This window comes from Papio anubis, chromosome 11, assembly GCF_008728515.1.
Source record: "Papio anubis isolate 15944 chromosome 11, Panubis1.0, whole genome shotgun sequence".
Lineage (NCBI taxonomy): Eukaryota > Metazoa > Chordata > Mammalia > Primates > Cercopithecidae > Papio > Papio anubis.
Window position 1 is genome coordinate 85,149,866 of NC_044986.1, and position 13,732 is coordinate 85,163,597.

General features: G+C 59.3%; 1 protein-coding gene across 13 annotated transcripts in view; it reads right to left on the minus strand.

Annotated features, from left to right (window-relative positions):
- Positions 1–22: 22 nt before the first annotated feature.
- Positions 23–13,732, minus strand: part of ARHGAP22 (Rho GTPase activating protein 22) — a 209,503-nt gene continuing 195,793 nt past the window's right edge. For 6 of the 13 annotated variants that reach the window (XM_009214414.4, XM_009214417.4, XM_003903636.5 and 3 more), the window contains 5 exons: positions 9,183–9,315; positions 8,263–8,336; positions 7,492–7,613; positions 4,178–5,054; positions 23–610 (listed from right to left, as the gene is read on the minus strand). In XM_009214414.4, the coding sequence (XP_009212678.2) occupies positions 382–610; positions 4,178–5,054; positions 7,492–7,613; positions 8,263–8,336; positions 9,183–9,315 (1,435 nt within the window). In that variant the 3' untranslated portion in view covers positions 23–381. Of the gene's footprint in view, positions 611–4,177; positions 5,055–5,178; positions 5,354–7,491; positions 7,614–8,262; positions 8,337–9,182; positions 9,316–13,732 lie in introns of those variants that run through there. The other 7 variants (XM_021943270.2, XM_003903635.5, XM_003903638.5 and 4 more) reach the window with 5 other exon arrangements.

The window sequence follows — 13,732 nt, forward strand, 5'->3', positions numbered from 1 at the left end:
ATGAGCCAGGTAACAGGGCACCATGCGTTGTGAGCACATTTAATAAAGAAAGCTAACTGCTCCCAGTGGCTGCCTGGATCCTGTGGCAGAAATGGTGGGTGCCCTTCCTTTCTGTGGCCATGAGGGACATTTCCTGGGTAAGGGCTAAGCGCTACTCTTGGTACTGTCCCCTTCTGACCCTCACCAGGAGCTGCATGGTTGGAGCAGCATCTGATCCCACCTGGAGTGTGTGGGGTCCCAACAGTTCCCACAGAGGTATCAGGATCTCTCTCTCCAGCTGGTTCCAGAGCGCCTGGCTGCTCCAGAGATACAGAGGCTTCTGACTCCGTGCATGGCTGGAGACCAGCAGACGTGGCACAGAAGTAAGCTCTGCCATTCCTTTTACTTTGGGGCCCTGGCACCTTTTGCCCCAACAGTCAAGCTTCCTAGGGTCGAAAAAAACTCTTCCATTTCCCTCTGCAACAGCTGGTTCCTCCTCTCCGCATCCTCCCGTGCCCGCTCAGAGTTCCGCAGCTTTATTTCCAGCATGATGTATTTTTTCTTTTCCTGGTCCAGTTCTTCTTCTAACCGAGACATTCGTTTTCTCAGGTCAGCACTCCCTTCTTCGATTCTGAAAGTCAAGGAGAGATGCTGTTGGAGACTCTGCGGGCAGGGTCACTGTCCCATGGGTGTACCCTGCTTGCGCTCACTGTGGGTTGAAGGGTCAGGCCAGGCCATGGCAGCAGGAGGACACCCCGGCTCATCTGCTCCTCACAAGAACCCCAGTACTTCACCTGTGAGCAAACTGTCCCCTGCCATAGCTCCCCTCAGCGTGCGATCCTGAAATGTCAACACAAGGATCCGTGCCTTCAGTGCCTCCCTGGGTCTGCATTTGCCCCTCCAGTGCAGTATGGGATTCCTGCCAGCTGGCAGGAACAGCACAGGCCCCTCCATAGGGAGGGTTGGGACTTGGACTGTCCCCTGGCCTTTGCTCCTGTGCTGTGGCCTCCCCTCCTACAGCTCCCCACACCGTCCCCACGATCCAGCCACACGTGGCGACCCACAGAAGATCCCGTGGGGTGGTCACTTCCATTCCTGCTTGCCTGTCATGTTCAGCTCAAGCGCCCCCAACATGACGCTGCTTCCTGTGATCCTCCCCAGCAGGTCCCAATGGTGCTCCTCTGTGCCATCAGAGCCTATACCACATGCTTCCATGCAGGTTCATGCCGCAGTGTGCCAAGGTTGGCACAGCCGTCTTTTTGACCAGACGACCAGCTTCTGTCTGTTCGAAGGGACACACCTGAGCCCAGCCCCTGGGAACACATGCTGGATTTTAAGGCCAGCCTGGTGACCTGTGAGCCACATGGCTGTGGGCAGGACACAGGCCACACGGAAATGCAGAGGGTGACTGCTCCTCAGAGCAGTAACCATGGGCTGGAAGATGCCAGGGGCCCAGCACAGTGCCTGGTATGTGGTGCACGATGAACAAACACGGATTCCCCAACCCACCAAAATGAGGCCTCCATCCTCATCACTGAGTGTGCAGCATGGCCTGAGCCCTCCCCATCAGGAGCACAGGCAGCTGTCAGAGAGAAGCCACCTACCTCCCCACTGCTGCCCCTGGGCTCGGGCCTGGACCTCCCCTGTTCCTTCTCTGCCAGGCTCAAGACTCCAAGCCCCAACTACATGCTGATGACTCTGCACCATTTCATCATCTCCGACTTAAAGGGTCCTGACCCTCATCTGCAGACCACTCTTCCGCAGCCCTGGTGCACTCTCTTGGTGAATACCTTCCTTCGGCTGCTCAGCTGAACAACGATGTCCTCCCCTAAGTCCATTCCTTTTCTTGGTCCCATATCTGATCAGCTAGCAAAACCTTTTGGCTCTGCCTTCAAAATATGCTCAGCACCTGGCCGCTTCCCATACCTCCACCTGCTGCCCCATAGGGCCACACCCCCCATAGGTCAGGCCTAGACTCCCACACCTCCTAACTGGTCCGTTCTGCCCTTGGCCCCTGGCAAGCTCTGCTCGGCATGGCACCCAGGTGTGCCTGTCCAAGTGCCCAATGTGCCAAGACCCTCCATCAACTTCACACTTCATTCTCATCTCACTCTGCGAAAGACCAGAGCATTGTCCCCGCCCCACACATCTCCAGTCCCCAGCCCCTGACTCTCCCCGCCTGTAGGGGTCCTGGGCTCAGTGCTGGCTACAGCTCTGGGGTCTCCTTCCCAGGGCCCTCCAACCTTCTATCCTGAGGCTCCTCTCCGCTCCCCTCCATGCTGCCCTATGTTCCCCTCCTTCATCTCCCTTCTAACACACCATGTATTTTTCAAAAGGTATCGTGCTTACGGTCTTTGTCTCCCTGCAATCCAAATAAGAATGCGGACAGAGATTTGGATCAGTTTTTGCCACAGCTGTGGCCACCTGCACAGCATCTGGTACTTCACAGGAAACAGGTTCTCTTTTGGGAATGCACGAAGGAAGGCTGACTCCCCAGCAGGGCCCTGGGGAGGGGCTCTGTCCAGAGTCCTGGGAGCCAGGACAAGGCCAGCCTCACCCCACCCCCCACCCGATGGCTCCATACTTCCAGAGAACAGGACACACATTCCCCAACCACCTGCTGGACGGGACAGGTGCTAATGCCCTCGCTTTCCTTCCTGTGCTCAGAGACCCTTCTCACTCTAGACCCTCCCTCTAACCAAGACAACAGCCCAGACCACTCTGCTAGTGAGGACAGGCCCTCCACAAGGGCTACCACTGCTGTCCCTTTCCCTCTGGGAACCTCATCTTACCTGCAGCCAGTAGGCAGGAGTTAATGCAAGCAGCAAAGGTTCCTGAGTGCTGCCATCCACTGTGGGTCACTTAACACTCAGGACAAATGGGTGAGGTCACTGGGGCCCAAAGATCCTGCCAGGGACACTCAGCCAATCCCTGGTGGAGCTGGGACTAGAATCCAGGTAGTCTGACCCGGAGTCCAACAGTCCTGCATCTCCCTTGAGAAACCAGACCTCAGAGCAGGCCAGAGGAGCTCCACGGACTCAGCACACAACTGGCAAAGCTGGTCCAGTCCAGCCTTCTGTTCTGCATGGTAAGAGTTCCCACACGCCCTGGAGTTTGGCCTGTGAGCGCATCTGCAGCAGATAGCGTCTTCTACTATATTTCCGGAGGCCCTTGGGTTCTACTGATGCTATTTCCTTTCTCGGCTCCATCCTATGGGTCCTTCCAGCCCTGGCTCAGGCACTGCCTGCTGCGACCTTCCCCATGGCAGGGGCCTCTGCCCTCAAGGTCCCCCCTCTCCTGTCTCTTCCTTTTGCAGACACGGTGCCTGCACATGCCTGGCACTCTCCAGCACCCAGAGAACAGCTGTCAGCAGAACAAAAGGGCAATGGCTGCCATTCCAGCTCCCAGTGGAAATCACAGGTTCAGAATGGGCAACAGGAATGCCTTCCACCTCCATTCACTGCCTCTAATGGAAAAAGGAATTCCCTGCTAGTGGGTGGGACCCAGGTGAACAGGTCAGCCGACTAATGGGGACCTGCAGCGAGAGGGGCCAAGGAGTCTGCAATGCTAAGGGAAACCCAGTGCACTGGAGAACCCGGCCTCCAGGAGCTGAGGTTCCTCACTGCAGAGGGGAACCCCGTCCTCATGGGAGGCTGGAACTCCGGCCCTCTGTTAATGAGATTGCAAGTCTCAGGGTGCAGCACAACCATCCTGTGACAAGGGCGGGCACAAGGACTTGGTTCAGCAGGGAAACTGGATTCTGATCCCATCAAGGAAGGGGTCCTCACTTCTAGCCTGGCTGGTCTGGGGCCTCAGCACTTCCCGGCGCCCAGCATCCGGGCTATGGGCCCCTGTACTGGGACAGGCCTGGGACCTGCAGGGTCCTGCCCCCTCCCCCCTGGCTGCAGACTGCACACAGACTCTGTTCCCACCTGTGTAGCAAAGGCCCCCGGTGAGCTGGGCAGGCATTCCCACTCACATGGAGTCAGCAGGCCTCTGCAGCACTGACTGCGTGCCAGACTGACTGCGTGCCAAGCCTGCCAGTCCCAGGGCTTTCCCAGAGCTAGGATTCCCCTCTCTGAGGCTGGCTTCCAGGGCCAGTGGCTGGGGAGTCAGAGGCCGACGCCCATGTGTCAAGAGCACAGCTTTCCTGCAGGCTCCACCCCGTTACAGGAGGCTCCACGGGGCAGCACGTTACCTTTTCACACTCCTCTCGTACTCAGTCCGCTGGCGGCACAACTCGGCCCTGAGCTCAGTGACCAGCCCCTGTAAGGCCTCGGAGCGGCGCGCGTGCTCTCGGGTGGGGCTGCCCGGCTCGCTTGGCTCGCTGTTGCTGGCACCCGTCCCCGTCTCGTCCAGGCTGTGGTCCAGGTCCAGGGACTTGGGGTCCTCGCTGCTGCTGGGGAGCGGGGACGGCTCCAGGGCCCAGTCGGTGTGCAGGGAGCTGCGGGCAGACGAGTCGCTGGCGCGGCAGGCCGTGCAGCTGCTGAGCGAGCCCCCCACGGACGACTCGCTGGAGGCCCCAGACCACACCATGCTGGCCACGCTGGGTATGCTGGGCACCAGGCCCGGCGCGGGCACATTGTCGTAAGTGGAGAGTCTCTGCACGGAGCCCGAGTCCTTGAGCCGGTCTCCCGATGAGGCCCGGCGGTGGCCACGCAGAGAGGACAACCCGTTCATGAACCAGTTCCCGCCGGAGGAGATGATGGGCACCTCCAGGGACGAGCCGCCCCCCTTCGGGCTTCCCGATCGGGATCCCGGCTGACGGAAGGAGGACTTCCAACTGGGCAGGGTCTGCACCTTCTTCCCAGGGCTGCACCGGCTCCCCGGTCCCGTGGGGGCTGTTCTGGAGAGCACCGCCACGGCCGCCCCGTCCAGGGAAGAGGTCCTGTGCGCGGGCAGGCCGGGGTCGCAGGGCTCTCCCTGGCTGTCTCTGGTGACCTCCTCGGAGCCCCACCCCACTGCACATTGCGGGCCCCTGCGCGGGGAGGTGGACCCTTCCGGGGCTGGTGCCGTGAAGAGCTGGCCGTGTTTGCGGATAAGGACAGTCATCAGGTGCTGGACGAGGGAAGTGCCTGCCGGAAAGAGAGGCGGAGAAGGGCCCTGCTGCCAGCCACCCGGCCCAGGGTCGCTCTGCCAGTCATGGGGACCCAGCTTCGTGGGAGCTGGCCCTGTAGCCAGAGCCAGGCCGCCCCTCAAGGGAGCCTTCATCCGCCCAGAAGAAAGAACCATACACCCTTCAACTCCAGGCAGGACAGCAGGATGGGGCCGCAGAACCATCTTCCTCAGGCACAGAGCCACAAGCCGGGGAGGAAGCACTGTGCCTGCGCTCACGACCTCCAGCCGGGGTGGGGTGAGGAAGCAGGCACCAGGGCTGCAGGGTGAGCAGGTGGCAGGTTGGAACTGGAACCTGGGACCTGAGATGCCAGAACTCTCTCGGCTGCCCCATGTCACCCCCGTGCTGCTGACAATGGCCATGCCTGAATGTCCACACTCTGGGAGCACAGGGCTCTGGGAGAGGGAATAGAGCCATCTTTCCTGTGTGGGGGCACACACATACAATTGCACACACAGTGCACCCCGCCCACCCCTAAAATCCCCCCACAATCACACATACAATGCACCCCATCCACCCCAAGTCTCACACACATACAATTGGATAAGACAATGCACTTAGCCTCCCAAATCTCCCAACACACACAATTGCATATAATGCCACTCCCCAAAGATCCCACACACATAAAGTAAGCCACACACAGTGCACTCTACTTGGGTTCCCCAAGGCTCAACACACAGAGTGAACATACAAATCCCCACCCAATACTCCCCAGTCCCTTTTTGCATGCAGTAGCTGTAGACCCCACCCCTCCCCAGTACAATTTGCACACAGAATGCCTCCCCAAATTCCCCATATACAATCACACACATGGTACCCTGTGCATCCCCCAGAATCCTGTAATCTCCACACACACGTCCCTGTCTGGGCCCAGGAGCCTCCTGAGATGCCAGCCCCAGTGCTGGGGACTCCAGTTCCTCACGGTGGGCGGGGTGGGGGCCACAATGAGTGGGCAGTGTAGGAAGGACCGCCCAGCATCTGGTTTGGCATCGTTTCCATCACTTGCACTCGCCCACAAAGGCCAGACTCTGAGAGGAGATTACAGGTGGGAGGGAGGGCTGGCTGCAGCTAAGAATGGAGCTCTCACGCAGAGTTGACTAGGAATCCTGGGAAGAAGTCAAAGGGAAAGAGATTCACAGGAGCCAGAACATAGGTGGGGCAGGAACTCCTTGAAGCAGGCAGGGCGGGCCTCCACCTCAAGCATCCAGCACTTGCCAGGCAGGTGGGAGCTTGTGTTTTTCCACGGCACTCATGGGCCCTGGAGTGGAGACCAGCCAGGGACAGACCAAAGTAGAGGACTTCAGCAAAAGCACTCCACCATGTCCCTCCCACATGGGATAAGGGCAGGGCAGCCTCAGCTGCCAGGCTTCCTGTCTAGGCAACCGCGCTCTCCAGCATACTCACTGCAGGACCCAGTGTTTCATGGGCTATGGGGTGGGCTCTCTCTCTTCTCACGGCAGCCTACACCTGTGCCCTTTGCTAAGTCTGGCCTAACTGGCCTCTGGTGAGTCCCTGCTTCATTCCCTGGCCTCAGTTTCCTCCTCTCTGTAAAAGGTGGAAATTACAACCCACAGAGCTAGTTGTAAACCTAGAATAGGAGAATTAATCTAAAACAAAACCCACCAAGTAGAAGCTTACTGAAAGCAGCTGCTGTTGCTTTTTTTGGGGATGAGTCTTTGCTCGAGTCGCCCAGGCTGGAGTGCAGTGGCACGATCTCAGCTAACTGCAAGCTCCGCCTCCTGGGTTCATGCCATTCTCCTGCCTCAGCCTCCTGAGTAGCTGGGACTACAGGTGCCCACCACTACGCCCGGCTAATTTTTTTTGTATTTTTAGTAGAGACGGGGTTTCACCGTGTTAGCCAGGATGGTCTCGATCTCCTGACCTCGTGATCCGCCCGTCTCAGCCTCCCAAAATGCTGGAATTACAAGCATGAGCCACCGTGCCCAGCCTGTTGCTGCTATTTTTAATCACTTATTGTTATTTATCATAAATCCTCCAGAGTTTGCAAAGCTGACATCAAGGAACCTATGACAATTGCTTAATTGTAAAAGAAAAGTAAACATGTCTGTGTTCAAGGGCAAGAGTGCTGACCTCTCCCATCCCTCCAGCCTCTTCCATCCACAGAAACCACTGGCCATTCTAATTGCACCCAGTGACTTGCTGCTGCCCATCTCAGGGCAAAGTTCCTTTTTATCTTATAGCTGGACCTCATGGGGGTCGGCGGGGTGAGGTCTGCAGAAGCTCCTGCCAAGTTCCCCGAGATGGAGATGTGCCACCTGAGCCACCCCTCCTGCTGGCCTGGCCCTGGGCTGGGATGGTTCTGAGGACTTGCCCCGGACCAAGATGAGCCCAGACCCCAGCAGCACCCAGGGCCACCAGGTACACCTCCCACTTACCTTCCATGATGGTTACTGGGTCCTCTACCTGTGGCCGCAGAATGTTAGGTCCAAAAACGGTTGCCAGGTTCTGGACACTCATCTTGTTGACATTTGAGTATGCCTGAACTTCATCCAGAAACCTGCAAAGTAAGGAAGCAGCAGTCATCAAAGAAGCAAGTTCTGGCACCCAGTCTCCTGTGAGTGGCCTGGACGCCCCACCGCACCCCTGCCGAGCCCTGCTGCCTGTGGGCTTTTGCCCACTGGGTGCAGCCTGCCTCTGCCAGGCTCAATGAGGGCAGGCTTCCCTTGGGGCCCGAGAGGGCCATCAGAAGCAAAGCTCACTGGGACAAGGGCCCACCGCTATTTGCGTGAAAGGAGGACATGACGCTGCACATTGCAGTGTGCACAAATTCTGGGAAGTCCCAGACCTTAGTCAGCACTGCCCCTGCATGCTCCTTCTCAGTGTCTAGGATGGGGATACATGAAGGGTTGGGGGTCAAGGGGCAGATGCCTAGGGGGACAGGATGGCAAGAAGCACCCAGGAGGGACAGAGGTATTATCTACCCAGGGCTGTTTAAAACCAGCTGCTCCCATGGTACTATAAGCTTCATGAACTCAGGGTCTGCATTTTTCCACTCCCAGCTTCATCCACGCTGGGTGAGGCTGTGCAGGGTGGGGGAATGACCCGGGCACCCCTCTGACAAGGAAGAGTTATGTGTCTCGCTGTGGGGCTGGGGAGTGTGGAGCTAGTGCAGGCAAGTGTGGTTCCCCTCCTGCCACACCACTTACTTGCAGATGTATCTGAGCAGGTTGTAATTGGCCTGAGGAAGGTTGCTCACTTGTTTAGCCAACTCCAGAGTGCCCTTAGGAATGAATAACAGAATTTTAAACACCAGCAATGAGGCCCCTCGTCCTTCTCTGACTGCGAGGAGGGGTGGGCAAGGAGAAGCGAGGTGGGGGCTATGGCGGCCCAGCCCCAACAGATCAGAGGGCTCCACCACCTCCACCTCCCCTCAAGGAGTGGCCAGGGCCCAGCTGTGACCTCCTGGGAAGCTAACTTGCTTCTAAGGAGCTGGAGTGAGGGGTGAGCCTCTACGGGGCCAGTGGAGGAATGTCAGGGCCAGCACTCAGCTCACTTATCAAGACACAAATATTTGCCAGATAATGAGCCCTCAACTCCCACAGGGCCACAGGGGAGGCAAACGGTCCTTCCCTGACCCTGAGCCACCTGGGGCTGCAAACCAGCACCTGCGTGGGTGGGAACGGGAGGGCTGGCTCATTGGTCCTGGGAGCCAACTCAAATTCTTTTGGGAAGGAAGCAAGATATAAATAAAAGATCTCCCTGTTTCTGAGCCCATGACAGGCCCGAGTGGCCTGAGTCGGGTACGAGGAGTGTGAGCACCTACTGGTGTGGCAGCCAGAGCTGAGCACCCCGGACCCACCCCTCCCAGGGACCAAGGCTGCAGACAGGTATGGCTCCAGACAGACAGCAGGATGCCCCGGCCCCTCCCCGACCTGAGCAGGATGGCCTGGCCCCTCCACCAGCCGAGCAGGATGCTCCAGGCCTCCACCACACCCCCAACACAGAGCAGGCCTCCACAGGATCCATGTGCCATGAAAATTCATGAAAAGTCAGAGTCTGTGTCCTGAGTCTACAGGCCACCACCCAGCCAGCCCATCTCCCAGGAGCTATCCCAGGAGCCACTGACCTCCCCCTCGTCCTTGGTGAGCAGCTGGGCGCAGCTGAGGAAGTCCTCGTACCTGGCGAAGGGGACCACAGGCTCGGGGAGCTCCCGCAGGTAGAGCTTCAGCAGGGAGGCCACCGTGTGCACGTCTGTTGTGCTGGGGGCAGGAAGGGAAGAGGACAGGTGTGTGAGGTCTGGGATGCCAGGGGACTTCAGGGGTGACTGGTACCCCCTGATGCCAAGGGGCAGCCTCTGGTCTCAGATGCATGCTTGGGCGCACTGGGGGCTGCATCTGCGGCCAGCTGCCTTGGTCAAGGAAAGGCCAGTGCTGCTTCTGGGAGCAGTGGACAGGGCTGGGGCAGGGGCGACTAAGTATCCATGGCCAGGAGCTCCAGCTCAGGGACCACCCATCATGCCTAGGCACCTGCTCAGAACCCCTGAGTCTGTGTCAGTCCATTCAGGACCTGCTCCTGTCCTGGGTAGACTGCGCAGGACTCCAGGGACTGCAAAGCCACAGGGCCCTGCAGGGCATAGCTGCTCCACCCTAGCAGCTGCCCTGGGCCGGAGGAATCAAGTGTGATATAGGTCAGGTTGCACAGGGGAGGGCCCTGGGACATGGGCCAGGGAGCCCCTTCCACAGGCCTGGTGGCCATCCCAAGGTCCCCTGCAGGATGATGTGGAAGCCGCCTGCTCTGCGGTAGGAACAGCTATCCTGCAGGCCCTCCATAGGTGCTGCCAACCCCCAGCCTGAGCTTGCACTCTCCACTGCACTTGACCTTGGCTGGAGTGGGAGGAGCTGCATCAAAGGCGCCCACAGTGCAGGGCTGCTGGCTCCTTGTCGGGGAATCCCACTCCCCAGAATCCCAACGGCAGGAGCAGGTCAGAGGTCAGGCCCTTTCCTCTCTTCCTGTCCACCGTGGGGACACCTAGGCTTCTAAGCTCATCACCTCCTTTCCAGTGCCCCAGGAGTCCACTCCAGGCCTCAGTCTCCTGCTCTGGCTTGGAGCTGCCAACGCAGAAGTACACCAGCTGTGGATGGTGGTGACAATGGGCCTGGCGCAGTCCTTCCCTGGGTCCTGTGTGGGGTCTGCAGTTCAGGTCCTAAACGAGAGCCTTGGCATCTCCTCTGAGCTTGCACTCCAAGCCGTATACGGGCCCCAGGTTTTTCATCTACCTGTCTAGGACCATGGACTTAAACCCTGGACTGCATTTCCCTCAGGAAAGATGAGCCCGGGGCCAGGAGACTGTGGCTGTGCCATTATGCTATCACCTGACCCCTGATGGATCCCAGGCTAGGCTCACTGAGATAAATACCTTCTGGCCCTGACACTTGGGATTCTGGGGTTCCATGTATCCATATGCACCCCAAATCCATATACCTTGGGCCCCTCCTTTCCTGAGGCTCAGTGACTCTTGGTTTGGCTGGGTCCAGTCAGCCCCGACCCTACCCCTCTTCCCTCTCCAGCAAGACATGCTGCTACCACACCCTACTCGGCCTTCTCCGGGGCCATGTTCCTGGCCAGCTGCCCTGGGGGAGGGGCAGGAGGCAGGAAAGTGTGGTTGGGAGCCAGCCCGCATGTCTTCCCCTTTCCTGCAGTTGGGGGACGGAGCGCTTCTGCCCTGGCTGAGTGGACACAGAGACACCCCTCCTCTGCAGACCTGTCTGGCTGCATCCCTGCCCTGAAGGGTCCTGCTGCTTGGCCCTGTCTGACCCCCCATCTGCTCAGCACCTGAGCTCTTACTTCCTTTCCTCGCCCCTCCCTCCCTTCCTCCTTCCCCACTGCAGTGCCTTTCCTCCAACAGCTGTCGCCAGGCCTTTTCTTGAGGCTTTTCCCTAAACTGCTGTCCCCTTCCTCCCTCCAACAAGACCCAAGGAGAATTCTATACAGCCTGCGGCCCTGTGTGTGCCTCCCCAGCCTGTGGGCCTCCCAGCATGCGGTCACGTTAGTGCAGGCGGAGGTTGGGGGCAGGGGTGGGGCAGAGAGGGCAGCAGCTGGTCAGGGGACGGGGTGCCTGCCCTCGGGGCAAACCGGCCCTGGTGGTCAGAGCCACCCACAGCAAGGCGACCCTCCATCTATCACCTCTCCGTACCCAGGGAACCCCCCTGCCCACGCCAACACCAGCATCTATGCAGAACACGCCATGCCTCCAGCCTGGCCCTGACTTGCCTCACTCCCCTAGAGTCCATTTCTCATCACCCAACCCCACTTCCTCGACCTGCCCCCAAGCCAGGCCGCCTGCTTAACCGCACCTGGGTGTCCACAGGGCTCCTCCCTGAGCAGCCCAGTCCTGCCATCTGCAGCACCCCGGGAGGTTCCCGACCACTAGGCCCAGGACTGGTGTCCCTGGTGTTTACTTATTATCTGTCAAGACCCCTTAGAATTTCTAATGCATGTGGGTGCCCCTCCACCCCTAGGCCTCCCAGCAGTCCCTCACTCAAAGGATAGGAGCTGAGGGAGTAAGAAGAGTCTGGCAGCCAGGAGTCCATGCAGCCCTGGGCTCCGGCTCACAAGAGGCCATCCTCACAGCTCAGCAGCGGGGCGGCAGCCTGGGAGACGGACAGCCCAGTGCCCAGGGGACACCGTGCTGGGAAGGGGCAAGTATGGGCCAGCTCCAGCCACTGAGGCTTCCAGGCCTGGTGAGGCTTTAGCAGAAGAGAAGCCCAGGACCTGGGGCTAAAGGGGACCTTCTTATAGAGATGAGCAGGAAGGTGAGGAGGGGCTTCGTGGGGAAGGGGCCAGGCTAGCAGCCAACACCCCGGGAGGCGGGCAGGCCATGGCCTTGGGGACAGAGCTCCATCCTGGGACTCTGTTGGAAGTGGGTGAGGAGGGGACCCTCTGTTGGGGGTGGGTGGGGGGGGACCCTCTGTTGGAAGTGGGTGAGGAGGGGACCCTCTGTTAGGGGTGGGTAGGGAGGGGGACCCTCTGCTGGGGTTGGGTGGGAAGGGGAGCCTCCATCAGGAGTGGGTGGGGAGGGCCCCTCTCTGGGTACAGCTGCAGAGCCAGAGCAGCTGCCATGGAAATGGCGGAAAGTGGGAAGGATGGCCTCAGATACCCTAGGAGGAGTTTCTAAAGGGAGAAGAAACCAAAGCCCAGGACCACCGTGGCAATATGGGGGCCACTGCTGAGATGGGGGTGGAGGGACAAGGCCAACATGCCCACCATGGAGATGGCCCTCCAGACACAATTCCGGAAGCAGGGTAGAAGCAGCCAGAGAGGGAGAAGGCAGACAGGAGAGGGCCCCCAAGACACAGGGAAGGTTGCCCCAGGCTGCTGGGAGACAGAGAGTCAGGTCTGCATGGAACTCACCCTGGGGTGCCCAGTTGCCTCTCAAGGGAGCTTCAGCAGGCAGGCCAGGTGCAGAAAGGAGGCTGAGCATGCCAGGAACCCACCTTGGGAGAGCAGGTGGGCCCAGGTGGAGACCCGCCCAGCAGGATGGGAGAAGCTCGGCAGGGGAGGTGAGGTGCAGACGGCCTGCGCCACTCCAGGGGGCCCCAGCAGAGTTTGAGTAGGGGAGTGGCAAGATCTGATCTGTGTCTTCAGAAGCCCCTCAGGTAGCATCAGGCACTAGGGCAGAGCATCTGATCCTGGGGAGCTTCCAAAAGTCCTGGTTCCCAGGCCTTACCCAGGTGACATTATTTGAAGCAATCTGCAACCCTAACGCTGAGACACAAGATGGAAGAGGCCTGGCTGGCTGAGGTTCAGCATGGACCACAAGCTCACTGAGCGTCAACACTGGGATGGAGCTTCACAAAGCTCCAGAGGAAGGGTCCCCCGTACCTCCCTGGGTGGAGTACTGCTAGGGAACATGGTCAATCCTGGACTCCACATCTAAGGAGAGGAACCAACACCCTCCCCTGGCTGCAGTGATGGGTCTGGGAAAGAGCTGAGGGGCTGAGTGTTCTGCCCCCAGAGGAGAAGCCCTGGGAGGCCAGGGCTGCCTGTGGGTCCTGGTGGGCCCATCCTGGGGCAGATCCAAGAAGAAAGGGCAGAAGCCCCATAGAGGGTGGGTTTTCTTGATGTAAGAAGAACTCTATGAAAACCTGCCCCATAATGGGTGGGGCACTGTTGGGGGAAAAGAGTCCCCAAACAGCCCTGGACTGAGGGTAGAGTTGGCTCCACCCAGGGGCATCCAGGCTCTAGGTAAGCCCCCATGATGGGTAGGATGGACATGGCCCCAGGACAGATGGAGGAGACTCGCTCTCCTGTCCCCAGAACCCAGGAGGAGGGGACCCGAGCTGCTGTGCCATCTTGCCATCGATAGAGCGTGGGGGTAGGTCACCTGAGGAAGCATGGCCAAGAGACAGACTCCACAGAAGGCCTGGGGTCCCGGATACAGCTGCACGCAGTCTGTCCTCACATGGCAGCCAGCAGAGGTCCTTTTCCTCCGGCCTGGGTCAGGTTTTTTAGCATGTGCAGGGGAGGCAGGCTATGTGGATGTGAGCTGGCCTTGTGCGTGGCAGGCACCCATCCTGAGAAGGGACCCCAGGCTGGCGGAGTGAGGGTGTGTCCTACACTCTGCCCACTAGGAGGGCTGGCCCACCATCCTGTTGCCAGCCCACCCCTGCCCACTGG